At 42.1% G+C, this 17,927-nt stretch overlaps 1 protein-coding gene across 1 annotated transcript in view; it reads left to right on the forward strand.

Annotated features, from left to right (window-relative positions):
- The window catches only part of LOC121920606 (alpha-2-macroglobulin-like protein 1), an 86,713-nt gene that overhangs the window by 41,529 nt on the left and 27,257 nt on the right, over nt 1-17,927 (forward strand). The window contains exons 14-24 of the mRNA XM_042447735.1: nt 2,295-2,358; nt 4,940-5,085; nt 5,914-6,060; nt 7,675-7,854; nt 11,338-11,440; nt 13,179-13,314; nt 14,968-15,193; nt 15,984-16,110; nt 16,571-16,692; nt 17,047-17,098; nt 17,739-17,822. Coding sequence (XP_042303669.1) covers nt 2,295-2,358; nt 4,940-5,085; nt 5,914-6,060; nt 7,675-7,854; nt 11,338-11,440; nt 13,179-13,314; nt 14,968-15,193; nt 15,984-16,110; nt 16,571-16,692; nt 17,047-17,098; nt 17,739-17,822 — 1,387 coding nt within the window. The remainder of the gene's footprint in view (nt 1-2,294; nt 2,359-4,939; nt 5,086-5,913; nt 6,061-7,674; nt 7,855-11,337; nt 11,441-13,178; nt 13,315-14,967; nt 15,194-15,983; nt 16,111-16,570; nt 16,693-17,046; nt 17,099-17,738; nt 17,823-17,927) is intronic.

Here is a 17,927-nt window from a genome sequence, read left to right on the forward strand (position 1 = left end):
TTTAAACAGGGCTGTCATTTCACCTCTTAACCTTCTCTTCTCCAGGCTAAACATCCCCAGCTCCCTCATTCGTTCCTCATAGGGCATGGTTTTCAGACCCTTCAACATTTTAGTCGCCCCCCCCCCTTTGGACACACTCCAGTTTTTCAACATCCTTTTTGAATTGTGGTGCCCAGAACTGGACACAATATTCCAGGTGAGGCCTGACCAAAGCAGAATATAGTGGCACTGTTACTTCCCTTGATCTAGACAGTATACTTCTATTGAGGCAGCCTAAAATCGCATTGGCCCTGTTAGCTGCCGCATCTCACTGTTGACCCATGTTCAATTTGTGTATCCCTGACATATAATGCTATTCCTCCCCCTTTCCTGTTTGGCCTATTTCTCTTGAAAAGGTTATACCCCTGTATTCCTACATTCCAATCATGAGATTCATCCCACCAGGTTTCAGTGATGCCTATTATATCATATTTGCTTTGTTGTACTAGGAATTTAAGTTCATCTTGCTTATTTTCTATGCTGTGTGCATTAGTGTAGAGACACTGAAGACCATGTGTCCCCTTGACGTGCTGCCTGTGCACATTTTTTGGCTTCCCACTGATGGGTCCTACCATTGTTTGTCTTGTTCTCTCTATGACAGTTTGACTATTTTCTCCAGCCCTTTTGCCTTCCAGAATACTGTCTCCCTCCCCCACATAACTCAATTTAAAGCCCTCCTGATCAAATTCTTGAGACTATTGGCAAAAATTTTTTGTCAACTGGCGTGAGATGCAACCCATCCTTTGCCAGAAGTCCCTCCTCATGGAACCTCAGCCCATGATCCAAAAATCCAAATCGTTCTTGGTGGCACCATCTGCGGAGCCAGTTATTCACCTCTGCTATTTTCCTCTCCCATCCTGGACCATGCCCTTCGACTTAAATATGTATAGAGTTCTGTTAGTTAATCACACTAAGACATATGCATTATTAGTGATTAACTGCATCCTTCTGGGATCCACAACAAACTTGTCAGAAGTGCTCTTTATTTGTTGTCTTTTTCATATAATAAAGCAAGTTGCGTCTTATATGGATCCAGCTGTCTTGTTTCAAGTGTACTTTCATGCTTAACAGCCATCCAAGATCACTTTGATTTTAACAACTTGAGAAGGCAGAAGCCAAAATATTTTATTGGTTCATGTATAGTGTTCTATTTGTTAATCAAACATTACTCTAAGAAAGTACACACACACAGAGGTCTCTTTGTATCTCCATATCTCCATAGTACTTCAATCAATCATATTAGATAAATATAGGAGATGAACTAGTAATTCTTTTCAGGAGACAAGCATTGGCAGACTAACAAATGAACACATTGCTAGCTTGTTCCTATTTCACAAAATCTCTTGCTTTTCAAGGGGGAAAAAAGTGAAATCTTGCCTCTGCCCACAAAGCTCACATTCATCCTTTAGTGAAACTATAATGTTGAAGCAGTGTGGTGCAGTAGTTTCAGGGTTTAAATCTCTTCTCCACCATGCAAACCTACTGGGTGATCTTGTCCAAGTCAGACTCTCTCAGCCTCAGAGGAGGTCTATGGCAAATCCCCTCTGAATAAATCTTGCCAAGAAAGCCCCATGAAAGATTTACCTTAGGCTCACCATAAGTTGGAAATGACTTGAAGGTACACAACAACAACAACAACAACAATTGTAATAAATCAGATTTTTCTCAGTATGACATGCAATTGACAAGTAGAGCAGAGAATGAGTGAGAGAAGCTGAAGATATTATTGTTATACCTCAGCAAAAGAAAATTATGCTATTGACAGAAGACATATTAGATACATCTCTCTCTAGGTATGTGTTTTTTTTTTAAAAAGGTTCTTTCAGATGTAGTTATTTTTTATTAAATATAAAGGGAGTATATATCATTCTCTTTACATTATTACAAGTTTTATGATAAAAGAATTTTCACATAAAACTTTAAATGAGTTTGACTAATATTTAAATCAAATGGGCTAAATCAGGTAGCATAATTTAATTGTTCTTTTTCTGCAAAACGTACATCGCTGACTGGCTTTAGTTGGAAAGGTTGCCTTGCCCTTTGCTGTCATTTGCTTGCTTATTCATATATGGTATTACCACACCTTATATCCTTCTTAATATTGCATGAGCAAAATTCTTCACACTCTTCTATTTTCTTCATGTCCCATCCCTCTGCCTTCTTTTCCTTGAATATTCTAGCTTTCAGCTGTTCTAGAGGATGGAGAGAGAGGTGGACTTTTCTTTTTTCAGTACTGACATGTTTTCTCCCTGCAGGTTATATCAAAAGGGAGGATCGTCTCTAGTGGACAGCAGGAAGTGCCAGTTGGCAAAGATGAGAGTAAGTAGAAGGAGTCAAATTTGTGCATCAACTAACTGTATACCAGTTCCAAACCCAAAGAACTCTAGGAGAAGGTTCCCAATTAGTTTATTTTATTTATTAAAGGGGGAAACAACACACATGCTAAGCACTCTCTCACACGCACACACAAACACTCTAAGAAACAAGATATATTAAAGGTGGTAGTGGATAGCAAATTAAAGGATTACAGTGGGCAATGCTTGCCAGTTCCAGAAGCCGGGCTCCAATCTGGGAGAAAGCTGGTAGTTGAATGTGTGCTTGCTGTGTGGCACAGATATCAGTAAGGAAGGGTCTTGAATCTGACAGAGAGGGAATACAGACTGGCACTTTGTGCTGGCCTGTGGGCAGAGTCACTGCGTAGTGTTCACATACTGGACGCTGTGATTCCACCCCTTCATGCCATGACACCATGCGCCCTTCTACATGCACTGCGGAAGGGGCATTATCATGCTGCCCAGTCGCAGCTATGACGCCTGTTACAGGGAGCGAAGGAGAAGGCAGGGGATGATGGGATAGGTCGCTGGGGGTCCCTGGGGCCAGGATTGGGATGCAGGAGCAGTCAGGGGATGATGGGATAGCTCGCTGGGGGCCCCTGGGGCCAGGATCGGGATGCAGGAGCAGTAAGGAGATGATGGGATTGGTGGGAGGCTGAAGGAGGGGAGCAGATCAGGGTCTAGGAGAAGGCAGGGGATGATGGGATTGGTGGGAGGCTGAAGGAGGGGAGAAGGCAGGGGATGATGGGATTGGTGGGAGGCTGAAGGAGGGGAGCAGATCGGGGTCTAGGAGGACGCAGGGGACGCAGGGAATGATGGGATCGGCTGGTTGGCAGAGAGGAGGAGATGGCATGAAGGAGGAGGAGGGGAATGACAGAGCAGGATGCAGGGGGCCAAGGGGGGTGGCATCGGAGTGCTTTTCCACACCAGACCAAATCGCAGTGCAATCGAAGGCAGCCTGGAACCGAATTTTCTGAAGTCACTTTTTTCCCGTTTTTACCAAAATGAGGGATGACTTCAGAAACGCTGCTGAAGCAATTCGCAAGCAGCTCCCATAGAAATCAGTGGAGTCTAATAAAACAGTCACTTTATGACATGAAACTGCATCGTTGGAAGTGCAGTCACTTTGGAAGTGAGCTGGAACTGAGCCACAACACCACCAAAAAGCTCCGTGTGATATACTCCCTAGATTGTAAGCCTGAGGGCAGGGAACCATCTATTATCCCCTCTGTTGTAAGCCGCCCGGATTCCCAGTGATTGGGCGGCATATAAATAAATCCTATTATTATTATTATTATTACTACTACTACAGGACAACTCACTTTGCATATATAATTGTAATCTGTGGCATATTTAGGAAATATAAAAGTATAAATGAGGGAGACAATGTGGTATAGTGATTTTAGTGAGTGTTCGCCTGTGATTTTGGATACTAGAGTTTGAATTCATGCTTGGCCATGAAAACCCACTGAATGGGCTTGTATAAATCACACCTCCTCTGAACAAATCTTGCCCCTAAAGTCCTGTGATAGGCTTGCATTAGGATTGCCATAAATCAGAAATGACTTTAAGGCACACAACATAACATTAATAAGGTACATTAACTATGTTTTCATATACCTATGTACTCCAATATACCACATTGCATTCAGTGAAAATGGCTCCCATACAAGTAAATCTAGTATTGCAGTCTCAATAAGAAGAAAAAAGAAAAATGCCATAGTGTTTATAAAAATGAAATTGCAAATTTTGTGTTAGTTCAGAAGTGACTTAAGGGCACATCACCATCACAAAAGTTGAATTATACCAGTGGACTCATAGGTTGGACTGGATAGATTTAAATAGACTTTTTAAGGTTAAAATTTCTGTATAAAAATAAATTGTTCTGAATTTCAGTACCCATTTGTTCCTCCATAACTACCGTTTCTCCATGTCCTATTTACAAAAATAATTGTTCATTTTATTTTAACACTTTTACTTGTTTATTTAATTATTTTTTCTGCTGTCTTCTATACTCTTTCTTGAAACTCCTCTCATTCTCTTTTATCTTCATTATTGTCTCTAGTCTATTACCCTTTTGATCCTTTCTCCTATTATTCATATAGTTCATATAGACTTGTCCATTGTTTTATCCATAAATTTAATACTGGTTTCCATTCTTTCTTAATTTTTTTCTGAAGTTTTATCTTTAAGCCAATCATTGACAAAACTGGAGGGGAAGTAAACATAAAGAACTAAGAAGATGTATACTTAATTATGTTGAGGTTTGTTGATTAGTTATAGATGATATAACTTGTGCACTTACTTTATGATATCTGTGTTTGTTATGTTTACATTAATAAAAACTGAAAAAAACCTAATTGTTCTAATGTGAAACCAGTTTTTAATTTCAAAACACGGCAGTCTGAATCCTTCTGCAATGCACAAGCAAAGAGACAGAGTGGGTTTGACTGTCTTTTGCCCTCTTGCCATCTAGTAGAAGTGCATGAGATCTATGGAGTTGTTTGTGTTACAGTGTAGATATAAATCCTCTCGCTTCCTTCCATCTTTTCTTTCCTCTGCCCCAGCCCTGAAAGGCACCTTCTCTCTCATCCTGTCCACAAGTTCTGACATGGCACCCAAGGCCATGCTGCTGCTGTATGCTGTATTTGCGGATGGCGAGGTGGCAGCTGATATGGAAACATTCGATGTAGACATGTGCTTCAGGCATCAGGTCTGTGGGAAACTGGGGTGCAGGGGCCATGGGGAAAACCCTTATGTCCTGTAAATAGTGGATTCTTTCCACTGTTTCCAATGCACTACTTCTGGGCCTTCTCTGCTGGATTGTGCAGTGCTGCCTGTACCTAAACTGTACAAGGTGCTAAAGAAATACCCAGAGTTGCCAAGTTCTATTTACAAAACTTTACTCCATAGTATGTGTACAGCAGTATGTACATAACAATGACTCTCCAACCAACCATCCACTACTAACAATAACCCACACTGTCCATAGGTCTCAGCCATATTTATACATATTGTCCATGGGAATGACCTCTTCACACAGGGGGCTGCAGTTGTCCACTCGCATTAGCCTCTTGCACCATGCCTATTGAGTCATCTTGGGCGTATCTTCCAAGTGGTGTGGCGATGACACTCCATGTCTGTCACCATGGTGCAACCTTCCCAAATGTTGCATCATCCATTTCTTCAACTAGCTGCCATATTCTGTCCTGTGAAATTCTAGGCCTAGTAATGTACAGTCCACCCTCTATATCCATAGAATTCCTATCCACAGATTCAACTATCTGTGGACGGCAAAGTCGCGTTGTCCCCAATGGCAGCTCAAGTATCCATGGATTATGGTATCTGTGGGGGTTCTGGAATGGATCCCCTGCAGATACTGAAGGCCAACTCTATGTACATACATACATACATACACTGACAAGTTTCCAGTCTTACTTTTACATTATGTTTATCTTGCTGCCATGGAGTTATCTATTTAACAGCTTCTGTGGTAGGTTCTCTATTTGATAAGCAGCCTCCTGTGTACCTCCCACTACAGGTGATGCTGGATTTCTCAGAAGAAGAGGAGCTTCCAGGGTCAAGGGTTAATCTCAAACTAGAAGCTGCTCCAGGTGCACTGTGTTCTGTCCATGCTGTGGACAAGAGTGTCCTCCTGAAGAAGGATGAAACTCTGACACCAGAAAAAGTAAGGATCCTGATCTTTCTGAATTGAATCAATGAATTCTGTTGCTACTTCTCTCTTGTACTCTACCAGCTACATGCAATGCTTTGTTTAATTGTACTGTGCTTTGAGTCCCAATTTTTGGGGGAAAGTGGGATATTACTACTACATTTCTTCCATTGTTGGGTGGATTGATTCTGCCATCCAGTCTCCATCTTCTTTTCAGTTACCAGAGCAGACATCTTGCTCCTGGATTCCTTCAGCCCCTCAATCATTGTGGCATTTTACCATTCCCTCCACCTTTCCTTCACCACAGTAATTAAATGCTACTACTGCAGCCACAAGGTTGTAAGTTCGATCCTAGAGGAGGGCCCCAAGGGCCACTCAGCCTTCTATCCTTCTGTAGGTCGGTAAAATGAGTACCCAGCTTGTTGGGGGCAATTGGTTTACAGATTGTAAACTGCTTAGGCAGTGCTAGTTCACTGATTAGAATGTAGAAATGTATTTGCTATTGCTATCTTTCCCTTACTCATCTCTGTTATTTTAAGGCCCTTGCTGCCATTTCATTCTTTTACCTGAATGAGCAGTTGATGATGTTTTGCTCCTGGGTATTAGCAATCCCAATTGCTAACTAAGGGCCCGTTCACATTAGCGTTTTTCTGATGAGTAGATCCGGAGAGATTCGATAATGCAATACCATATCAAAGTTTACCCCGATTGAATCTCTCGGTGGCAATTTAACCCTGATGAAGTTCACATTACGATTTGTATCAATTTAAAATGGAGCTGCCATTTCGATCATTCTCGGGGTTTTTAAAAAAAATGATGTACATCTACATCACACTGTTTTACCAATCCTCCCCCCCCCCAGTCAACCTCAGAAGATGACAGTGGCAAGCCTCTCAGAACAACTCTTAGCAGGAAACCCTGGGGGATAGGTTAGCCTTGGGGGGAGTCAAACTCTCTCAGCCATATAATAATATAATAATACAATTCCAGAGCATGGGAAGTTTGAATCCACTGCATTTCTGGAGCTACTTTTTTCAGTCCTGCAACCAAGTGCCAAGAGGGAAACACAATGCTGCTTGGCTGGCAGGGAGAGAGCAAAGGGATGGGCATGACCTGCCCCCTGTACATTAACCCCTCCCTCCTAGTTGCCTCAAATGGGATTGGGAGCAAGTTACCATTGGTGGCACCCTGATACAACCCAGTATTATGGAAAAGAAATGGGGGAAAACTCAATCTTGGAAGAACCGGGTTAAGGGGGATCTGCACCGCCCCCCCTTGAATTCAGGTCGGGAAAAACCAGCGCAAGTGTGAATGACTCCCTTTTAAACCGGTTTATTATATAATATGAACAGGCCCTAAGAATTAGCACATCTATAGTCAGGAGGCAGACTTCTCTGCAGGGCAACTACAATAGCCTTCCCCAACCTAGTACTCTCTTACATATCCTATTAGTTCTAGGCAGCATGGCCAGGGGCCAGGGATAATGGGAACTGTAGGTCAAAACTTTGTTGCGGGAGGGGATGAGGAAGGCTGTGGTATGAACTAGCTGGGCCATCAGTGTGACCTTCTTAGTAATGATTGCAGTTGTGTTTTTAGACCTTTGTTACTTTTCACTAATTTATTTTCCAGCTATTTAGATCTGGACCTGATGAGAGTGAACTAATCACTGGAAGAGGATTCCCCTATCGTTTGGAAGACTTTGAACCATATCCCTGTATGGCTCCACGGGGAGCTAGCCAAAAGCAGAAGCGCTCGGTGAGAGTAGCCCCTTGGTATCAGTCTGAGGCTGATGTTTATAGTTTGTTGAAGGTGAGTACCTCCTGCTCCTGAGCCTGGCTTGCATAGAGATTTCTCTGTCTTTTGCACTTTTTGTTGTCATCTTTTGTTTTTGTTTTTGCATTGTTGTTGTTCTTGTTGTGTGTCAGGTCATTTCTGATTCATGGCGACGACCCTAAGGAAAACCTATCATGGGTTTTTCTTGGCAAGAGGAGGTTTGCCAGTGCCTTCCACTGACATTGAAAGAGAGTGTCCTGCCCAAGGTCACCCAGTGAGTTTAATGGCAGAGCTGGGAATCAAACCCTGGCTTCAATCCAGAGTTCTTCTGACAATTCTTCTGACAGCCAATCAATTAGGCTCAATAGTGCAAATCTATTTTTACACTATCTTTAAATTCTATGGGAACATTCTTCAGGTTGTATTTTGGCACAATATTTTGATTGCTTTAGTATTGTTCTTTAACTTTAACTAATGTTTGATGTCAGCAGTTCATGGTCTGTGCCACAATTTGTTCCTAGTCTTGTTTTTGCAGAGACACTAGTGTTTCTCCATTTTTTGCTTCAGAATATGTAATCTATTTGATTTCTATATTGACCATTAGGTGTGGTATACACTTTCCTCTTTGGTAACTTGGAAAATGTGTTTCCACATTTTTGTGGCCTCACAATCTGTCTTTCAGGCCATAACTGAAACCCTATTCTGTCCTCTGCTCCATTATCCTCAGGCTGAGCACCCTTTTCCTTTTCTGAGAAGACTGAGGCAAAGAAGGTGTTGAGTAATTCTGCCTTTTCTCTCTCCCCTGTTAGCATTTTGCCATCTTCTCCATGCAGTGGCCCTACCGTTTCCTTCTTCTTCCTTTTGCTGCGGACATATCCAAAAAAGCCCTTTTTATTGTTTTTAACCTCTCTAGCAAGCCTGAGTTCATTCTGCACTTTAGCTTTTCTGACTGTACGCCTACACATGCCTGCTATTTCTTTGAATTCCTTTTTCGTGATTTCCCCCTTGTTCCATTTCTTATACATGTTCTGTTTAAATTTTAGCTCAGTTGAAAGTTCCTTAGTCATCCATCCTGGTTTCTTGAGACACCTCCCGTTTTTCTTTCTCACTGGAACTGTTTGAAATTGCGCCTTCAGTATCTCCCTTTTGAAAAACTCCTATCCGTCCTGAACTCCCTTATCTTTTAGTATTTCTGACCACGGGATCACCCTCAATACTTCTCTAAGTTTACTGAAATCCGCTCTCCTAAAGTCTAGAATGCGTGTCTGACTATACCTGGGTTCTCCTTTCCATTGTATAACAAACTCCAGGAATGCATGATCACTTCCACCTAAGGACCCCATCACTTGCACTTCATTAACCAAGTCATCCTTGTTGGTTAGGATCAGATCTAAAATAGCTGATTCCCTTGTTGCCTCTTCCACCTTTTGGACAATGAAATTATCTTTGAGGCAAGTGAGGAATTTGCTAGACCTTTAGGATTTTGCTGAGTTTGACTTCCAGCAAATATCAGGATAGTTGAAGTCGCCCATCACTACTACATCTCTCCTTTCTGAGTGTGTAGTCATCTGTTCTAGAAAGGCATCATCCAATTCCTCCATCTGACTTGGGGGTCTGTAGTAGACTCCCACCATAACATCCTTGTTGTTTCCCTCCCCTTTAATTTTTATCCAGATGCTCTCCACCTGGCTTCCATGATTGATGTCCTGGATCTCTTGACTGGTGTAAATATCTCTGACATATAGTGCTATTCCTCCTCCTTTCCTGTTTGGCCTATTTCTCTTAAAAAGGTTATACCCCTCTATTTCTATATTCCAATTATGAGACTCATCCCACCAGGTTTCAGTGATGCCTATTATATTTGCTTTGTTGTACTATGAGTTCAAGTTCATCTTGCTTATTTCCCATGCTCTGTGCATTAGTGTAGAGACATCGCAGACCATGGGTCCCCTTTACTTGCTGCATGTGCAAGTTTTTTTGCCTCCCACTGTTGGGTCTTTGCACTTTTTTTCTTGTTTCCTCTATGTCCGTTTGACTATTTTCGCCATCCCTTTTGCCTTCCTTAATATTGTCTCCTTCCCCCATGAAACTCAGTTTAAAGCCCTCCTGATCAAGTTCTTGGGACTGTTGGCAAAAACATTTCTTCCAACTGGCGTGAGATGCAACCCGTCCGTTGCAAGAAGTCCCTCCTCATGGAACTGCAGCCCATGATCGAAGAATCCAAATCGTTCTCAGTGGCACCATCTGCGGAGCCAGTTGTTCACATCCGCTATTTTCCTCTCCCTTCATGGACCGTGCCCTTCAACTGGCAGAAGAGATGAGATGACAACCTGTGCATCCATTCCTTTCAGTTTCCTACCAAGAGCCTCATAATCCCTTCTGATGTTCTGAAGGCTGTGTCTTGCAGTATCATTGGTTCCCACATGGACCAAAAGGAAGGGGTATTGGTCAGTAGGCTTGACCAGTCTTGTCAGCCTCTCTGTCACATCACAGATCTTTGCCCCAGGGAGACAACACACCTCTCGAGACATCTTGTCAGGCCTACAAATCACTGCTTCTGTACCCCTCAGCAAGGAGTCCCTCACTATGACCACACACCTCCTCCAAGGCTTAGCAGTGACTGTTCCCTCGGGTGGGACTCTCAGGCTCCCCTGCTCTGTCCCTGAAGTCTGTCCATGCTGCTCTTCCTCGTCCTCCTTGATAAGGGAAAGAGCTTCGAATTAATTTTCTAGCTGCAAGCTCCCAGAACAATCCCTTCTTGGCCTACTTCTCTGTGTGACATTCCTCCAGCTGTCTTCCTCCTGTGTATGGGAAGTGACCTCCTCTGCACCCAGCAACTTCCTCTGTGTGGTACTCATCCAAGATCGTTCGTTCCGTTCTGTCCAGGAAATCCTCTTGCTCCCTAATATGCTGAAGTGTAGCTACTCTGGACTCCAGCTGCTGCACTTCCTCCTCCAAGAGGGCTACCAACTTGCACTTGGTGCATGTGAAGTTTTCCATTTCTGTAGGCAAGAAGACAAACTTCTCACAAGTGTTGCAGGTGACTGCAGTGGTTCCATCAGTGTCCATACTGAAAAGTCTTAGGAAATTACTGGAACAGGACTGTGGGCTTCCTCCTAAAAAGAAATCCACTCAAAATGGCTGCCCAGCTACCTCTCTCCTCCTCCTCTCTGTAGCAGGAACTACAGAACTAAATTGTGAATTATGATATTGAATTTTAAATGTAGACTGTTTTAAAATGTGTTTGTCTTATTTGTCGTTTTAAACTGTTGCATGTTTTAATTACTGGTAATGTCTTTTAACTGATGTTGTTAATTGTTGATTTGTTCTTCCCCACCTTGATCCACAGGGAAGAGGCAGTAAGAAATAAGTATTATTGTTGCCGTTGCTGTTGTTTGTTGCTGCTGTTGCTATTATTATTATTATTATTATTATTATTTCATCAATGTCACCTGGTGCTGCTGGGCCTGGCTTGATGATTCTACTTCTTCCTCTCCTACTCCTCGGATTCCCCTACAGCTCCTGAGAATGAAAGTTTTAACCAACACACAAGTTAAAAAGCCTGTTTCCTGTGATCTACCACACAGAGAGGTAACACCTTTCAGAGGTACTGGGCAAAAAGGTGAGTTCCAGTCAGGTCTGCAGGATGAGCCCAACTGTGTATCCCTCCAGCAGGGACAAATGGGGGGGGGGGCATGGGAGAAGCACTTCTCAGTTGTGATGTTCCAGTTGTGGAATGCCTTATCCTTGCAGCTCTGGCTGACCCCAATTTTGGTTTATTTCTGGTGCCAAGCCAAAATATGGATTTTTGTTAAAGCTTTTGGAGACTAATATACCATATATATACTTGACTATAAGTCAAACTCATGTATAAATGGAGGGCAGGTTTTGGGGCCAAAATTATGGGGTTTTGATATGACCTGTGGATATGTCGAGTATAAAACTTAGGACCATGTAATAAAGGAAGAAGCAAAGGAAAACAATGCCAATGATCTTAGATAATTCCAACAGGAATAGCTGTTTGTGCTCACATTAAAGGCTGGATGGATGAGTTGTGTCGGTGCTTCCAGGACAGATTATACTCTTGCCTTTCAAGAGGGGATGGTTTCTTTTTTCAAATAAGAGTTAAAATACAGTACTAACATTGACCTGTGGATAAGTCGACTCAGGTTTCTGGGGTCATTTTTTACTAATATTTCTAGACTTATACATTAGTATATATAGTACTTTGAAATGTACACATACATGGTTTTTAAATTGATGTAGCTTTTAAACTTGTTTGAGCTGTTGTCTTGTTTAGTGTATTTTTAATCTTGTTTAATTGATTTATGGTTTTAATCTGGAAGTATTGTAAATAGTTTATTGTACATGAGATCTCACCAGAAAAAGCAGGATATAAATATCTTAATCAATCAATCAATCAATCAATCAATCTAGGAATGGTGAAAGCAGTCATTATTATGCTTTTTGTCCATTTACTTATTTATATATTTTATTTACTTTGTTTATATGCCACCTTTCTCCCAGGTCAGGACCCAAGGCGGCTTCCATAACACATTAAAAACGTTTCCAAAAGGTTCAAGACAAACTTTAAAAACACCACATTAAAACACTATAAAACTGACTATAAAAACATAAAAATAAAGATAAAACATACATACAAACACATACAAGATAAGATAAAACATACGTGTGCATTAAAAACTTTCTGTGTTTAAGCATTAAAAAGTTTGCTTAAATAGGAATGTTTAAGTTAATAGTCTTTTTGTGGCATGTGAAATGTTTGGTGCTATTAATTTTACATCTATTCAGATGTAAGGATGGACTCTTCTTTACATCTTTTTTTATATTTTAAAGAAGTTGATTTCCCAAGCCCTAATTCTTCCTTTTGTTTCTGGAGGATCAAATTAGGCTAATGCTTGCTGAAGTCTGTAAATAGGACCACATCCAATAAAAGCAGAAGAGAACAGTTGGTGTCTCACTAATACATTTTCTTGGGGCTAAATCTTACTTTAATCTTACCTGGAATAAATAGGTGGCTATTCCAGGTAATTCCAGGTAAGATTAATGTTAGATTTAGCCCCAAAGAAAATAGATACCTCACTAATTTTAGTAGCTCTACTGTAGGTGGAACTAATGTTGAGTTATTTTCCCTAGCATTAACAATCTTTATTTCTCATGATGTCTGTCTCCTGTCAGGAAGACATTCTGTCATTTGAGTCAGCAGTTTGATTGCTGATTGTTAATTTTTGATGAGTCTGTTGCCAGATTATCATGAGGCTCTGAAATGGGCCATAATTTTTAGGATTCATTTTTAGTAATAAACTTAACATTTTTGCTCCTTTCTCTGTTCCACTTAGGTGCCTCACATCACGAATCTAATGTTGTAGAAAAAGATTCCCAGGCTCTTGATTCTACAGAAAAGAAGAAAGACAAGAAAGACAAACCTCGGACACGCTTTCCAGAAACCTGGATCTGGGATTTAGTACCTGTCAGGTTAGTGCATCTCAGATTTTGCTGGGAGATTGAAAACAGATTGTAATGGTTATGGTGTCATCTTCTTGTGGTCTGCTATATTGGGAGAAAATTGGGATATGAATGAAATCAAATGAAATATCTGTTTTGGGTGTCATTGGCAAGGTGTTTTAATCTTTGCCAGTGCAAAGATTAAAAAGAAGTGCAAACTCTTGTTCAGTTTAAGGAACAGGCAGAATTGTTTCCCACAAATATTGTCTGGACATGGCTGGATACCAGTGTTTATTGACTGTCCCTATCGTGTTTCAGAGAACATGGTGGGTTATACATAGGAAACTCAGAAGAATAAATGTCTGGTGTTTCTCCATTTTTGTCTCTGTCCCTTTATTGGGCCACTTATTCAACTAGTGTGGTTTGGTCATTTAACCTCCATTTAACCTTACTTTCTTAAGTAAGAAAGAGTCAGAAATCCCTTGTGCTAAATTCATTAGTGAAAGTATCCCAAAGTGCTGTCCATATACTCTGGATAGTTATTGTTCACCCTTTGCATTTTCTTTCCACTAGGAGTTCTTGTATGGATAAATCTGACAAGCCTTTAAGCACCCAAACTACAGAGAGAAGAGTGGTGGTTTCCCAGTTCTAAGCAGTCTCTTAGCAGTTAGATTTGGACATATTTCCTGGACTTACATCCATTTTCCTTTGCCCCACTCCTTCTTTCCTGTTCCCTTTGTTAGGCTGTTATGTAGTTATCATGTGTTAATTTTTCACAGGAAGAAAACCCAAGAGACATGTCAACTCAGGTTCACACTGTACAATGTGACCACACTGAGTAAAGTAGTCTATGATATTTTTCTTTGGCAGCACAAATAAGCTTGAAGATCTCTGTAGAGACTAGAATTCTAGAAATGAGGGGTTCCATTTTGGCCTCCAAGTCGTCCTTGCGCTGTGTAAATTTACAGCGCTATATAAATAAAGGTTAATAATAATAATAATAATAATAATAATTTATGCAAGATTTATTCAAAGAGGTTTTTTCTTTGCCTTCTTCTGAGGCTGAGTGAATATGACTTGTTGAAGATCACTCAGTAGTTTTCCATGACCAAGAGGAGAGCTGAACCCTGGTCTCCCACAATCATAGACCCAATGCTCCAACCATTATACCACACTGGTGCCCCTCTGGCCCACATGTTTCCTGCATGGCAGGGGGTTGGACTGGATGGCCCCTGTGGTCTCTTCCAACTCTACAATTATATGATTCTATGTTAAGAATATTTTATTCAGAATTAAACTCCACTCATCTTATCTCCAATATCAGTTGGGTGGTCTTCGGTGTTAGTCTCTCATATACTATGTCTAGAGCCTGGGGTTTCCTTGGATATGTAACTCCAATAACTTTTCAAAAATTGGTCTGCAATTTTATGTAGGGTGCTTCAAGAGGAATGTCACCTAATGCTTGAAGGAACTGTGGTGTTATTCCATATTTCCCACCTTAGCTGATCTTTTTGTGACAAGAAAAAAGACAAGAAGTAGTGAGGAATGCCTGAAGCTTACAAATCATATAACACAATGAGTGCACCCCCCATAAAATTTATTATTTGAGGCAGACCCTTTGTACAATAGAAGCTTCCTGTGGAAGCATCTGGAATTATGAACACCCCTATTTCTGTTTTCTAGTGAAGAAGGGAAAGCAAACCACCCCATCACTGTTCCAGACACCATCACAGAGTGGAACGCTCATGCTTTCTGTGTGGCAGACATTGGCTTTGGACTCTCCCAACAAGCTACACTCAGAGTCTTCCAGCCCTTCTTTGTTGATCCCATATTACCATATTCTGTGGTCCGTGGAGAGACTTTTGAACTAAAGGCCATTGTTTTCAATTACCTCAAGGACTGCATCCAGGTGAGTGCACATTTTAGACAAAAATCCTTCTCTTACATATAAACCTAGAAAGCCAGGCTAGAGAAAAATTTGTGATCCTCTTTGGATGAAATGGAGATGGAGGCCCAGCAACTTGAACATCAAGTGTCCTGTTCTTCCTATGTTTGCACTTCTAAGATGGAATAATGCCAAATTTCAGTGTTTTAGGGTAGTTTGCCTGGTTTGCATTGGAGGAAGGAGCAGAAATGCAGCTTTTAGATGTGCCACAAGGATATAAAGGGCAAGACAGCCCCATCTTTGCCAAATCAGATGAGGTTCAGAAGAGCATGGAACACTTTAGGAAGCCACCTTGTCTAATCCCTTGCCCAGGTATATGACATCAGTCTACTGGCCCCACTCCTTTTCCTCACAGATTACTTCACAGAATCTAGTCCAGAGTGTGTCACAAGAAATGGATAAAACAACTACACCGCATACTCCCAGAGCAATAGGGTTTGTGAGAGGAATCTGTGTGGAAAAAACCAAACTGTCCACTTCCAAAACAAATTCCCCCAGAGAATTATTTCTAACTAGTCTAACTTGGGAAGAAATTCCTTTCTGCCCAAATATGTTTTTCAAAACAAATGGAAAGCCTTCCTGCTCAATATTTTTTACTAAACTCAGGTAAAATGTTATCCAACCTCCTGTCTCTATGGGGAGGGGCACCCACCTTATGGTGAAGAGGCCTAACACATACAAGATCAGTTCTCTTGAATGGTTACCACTTGCAAAGACCACCAAATCATTTGTCTTCCCTTTTTGCCTTGTCCAGTTGACAGTAAACCTGCTAGAGACGCAAGAAGCGGAGGTGAAGCCATGCCCAGCCTGCCAGTTTACCACCTGCCTCTGCGCTGATGAGGCCAAAACCTTCTCCTGGAACGTGACAGCTACCCAGCTGGGTGAGGCTGGAGGCTGGGAGTGGGAAGGGCACAGGGAACCCGGAGTCCTAGGGCTTCGCAGTGTATGTCCTGGTTTTCCCTAAAGACTTCTCCATGTGTGGTAAGGTTATTGACAATGATAGTATGGATGAGTTTCTTGCCAGCCAAAGCTGTATGTTTGAGCTATTGCTCACGCCAGTGTGTTTGCACTGCAGATCTGGGGGCTGGTACAGGCACATGTGTGCATGCGTTGTGGTCCATATCCATTCCAGAAGCACCCCTCCCTCTGTGCTCTGACCTGGATCTGTCCCATGAGTCCTGTAGAAATGAACAGCATTGGCCTTCCTTGATAATTTCACACACATTGCCAAGAGTGATGCCAGAGGGATTCTACCAAACATAAGTGGCGACTCACACTCACATCAGACCTCTGGCTGAAAGCCTGGCCTTTAGTGATTTCTACTATTCTATCTTCTGGTAGGACGTGTCAACTTCTCCATTACTGCTGAGGCTGAGGAGACCCAAGAACTGTGTGGCAACCGGATCTCTGTGACACCTACGCAAGGACGGTCAGACACAGTGATAAAATCCGTGCTTGTCAAGGTCAGTGAGGTCACCAGCACCTGAATCAAAGTGTGCTCAAGGCCGCTAGGTGCTAGTAAGTGCTTCCAAAGTGTGGGATGAGGATCTCCGAGGAAGGGCTTGTATCTCCAATGTGTTTCAGTGCCTGCAGCCTGGGATGGAGAGTTCCATGGCATTTGTTCCTGTGTTTCTGGGACTAAGGCCAGATCAGCCAGGGAGAGAGATCCTCGTCTTTCACTGAAATAGAACAATGTTCTGTCAAAAGGTCTGACTGGCATTGAGAGACATATGTAAGGAGGAGGACTGAGAATCAAAGGGAAATTCACCTGAGTGAGCAGCCTCAGAAGAACTCATGGCTCCCTTTTCTTCTCACAGGCAGAAGGTGTCCCTGAAGAAAAGACCTACAATGCATTCCTGTGTAGTTCAGGTATGTCTGGATGGCATCCCTTTCTTAAGTCATGTGTGGTCTGGCTGTATCTCTGTTCAGCAAGGCTTTCCCCAGGTTCCCAAGGAATACAGCTCAGAAAGAACATGGGCCCCATACAGACAGGCCAAAATAAAGCTGCTTCAGGTCACTTTGGAAGTATGCTGTTTAAATGATGCCTGTGTCCTAAGAGTCCAGAAGCTGTGCCAAAGCCATGCTCCAGTCCTAAGGAGTGGAACGTGGCTTTGGTGCAGCTTCCGGACTCTTAGAATGCATGCATCATTTAAACAGTATACCTCCAAAGTGACCCGAAGCAGCTTTATTTTGGCCTGTCTGTATGGGGCCATGGTGTCTTTCTTGTTGAACTGGGGTGTCTGTCTTTTCCAGGGCACTTAGCATGCATGAGGCACAAATCTGCTGAGGGAAAGAGATGCAGTCGAGCAAGTTATGCCCCACTGGGGCAGCTCTCTCAACGTTATTGCTTCCTCTTGACACCATGAGATAACTGTACTGTCCTCCTTGACAGGAAAATAAATAAATGTGGATTCCCCTAAGCATTTGGGAAAAGCATTGTACAGTTGTGTTACTGCCTCTTGGTTTAAACACAATATGATACTAGTTTTGGGACTTTATTTTCCTGCAGGAGATCCAGTTGTGCAAGAAGTATCCCTGCAGCTGCCTGAAGATGTCGTGAAGGATTCTGGCCGAGCCACTGTCTCTGTCATTGGTGAGGGGAAAATGTGCATTCTTTGCCATATCTAGAAAACACCCTGAAAAGGCTAATTAAAACATTGGCAACACTGTGTACAGCAGGAAAAGAGAGCATTCAGCA

This window comes from Sceloporus undulatus, chromosome 2, assembly GCF_019175285.1.
Source record: "Sceloporus undulatus isolate JIND9_A2432 ecotype Alabama chromosome 2, SceUnd_v1.1, whole genome shotgun sequence".
Classification (NCBI taxonomy): Eukaryota; Metazoa; Chordata; class Lepidosauria; order Squamata; family Phrynosomatidae; genus Sceloporus; species Sceloporus undulatus.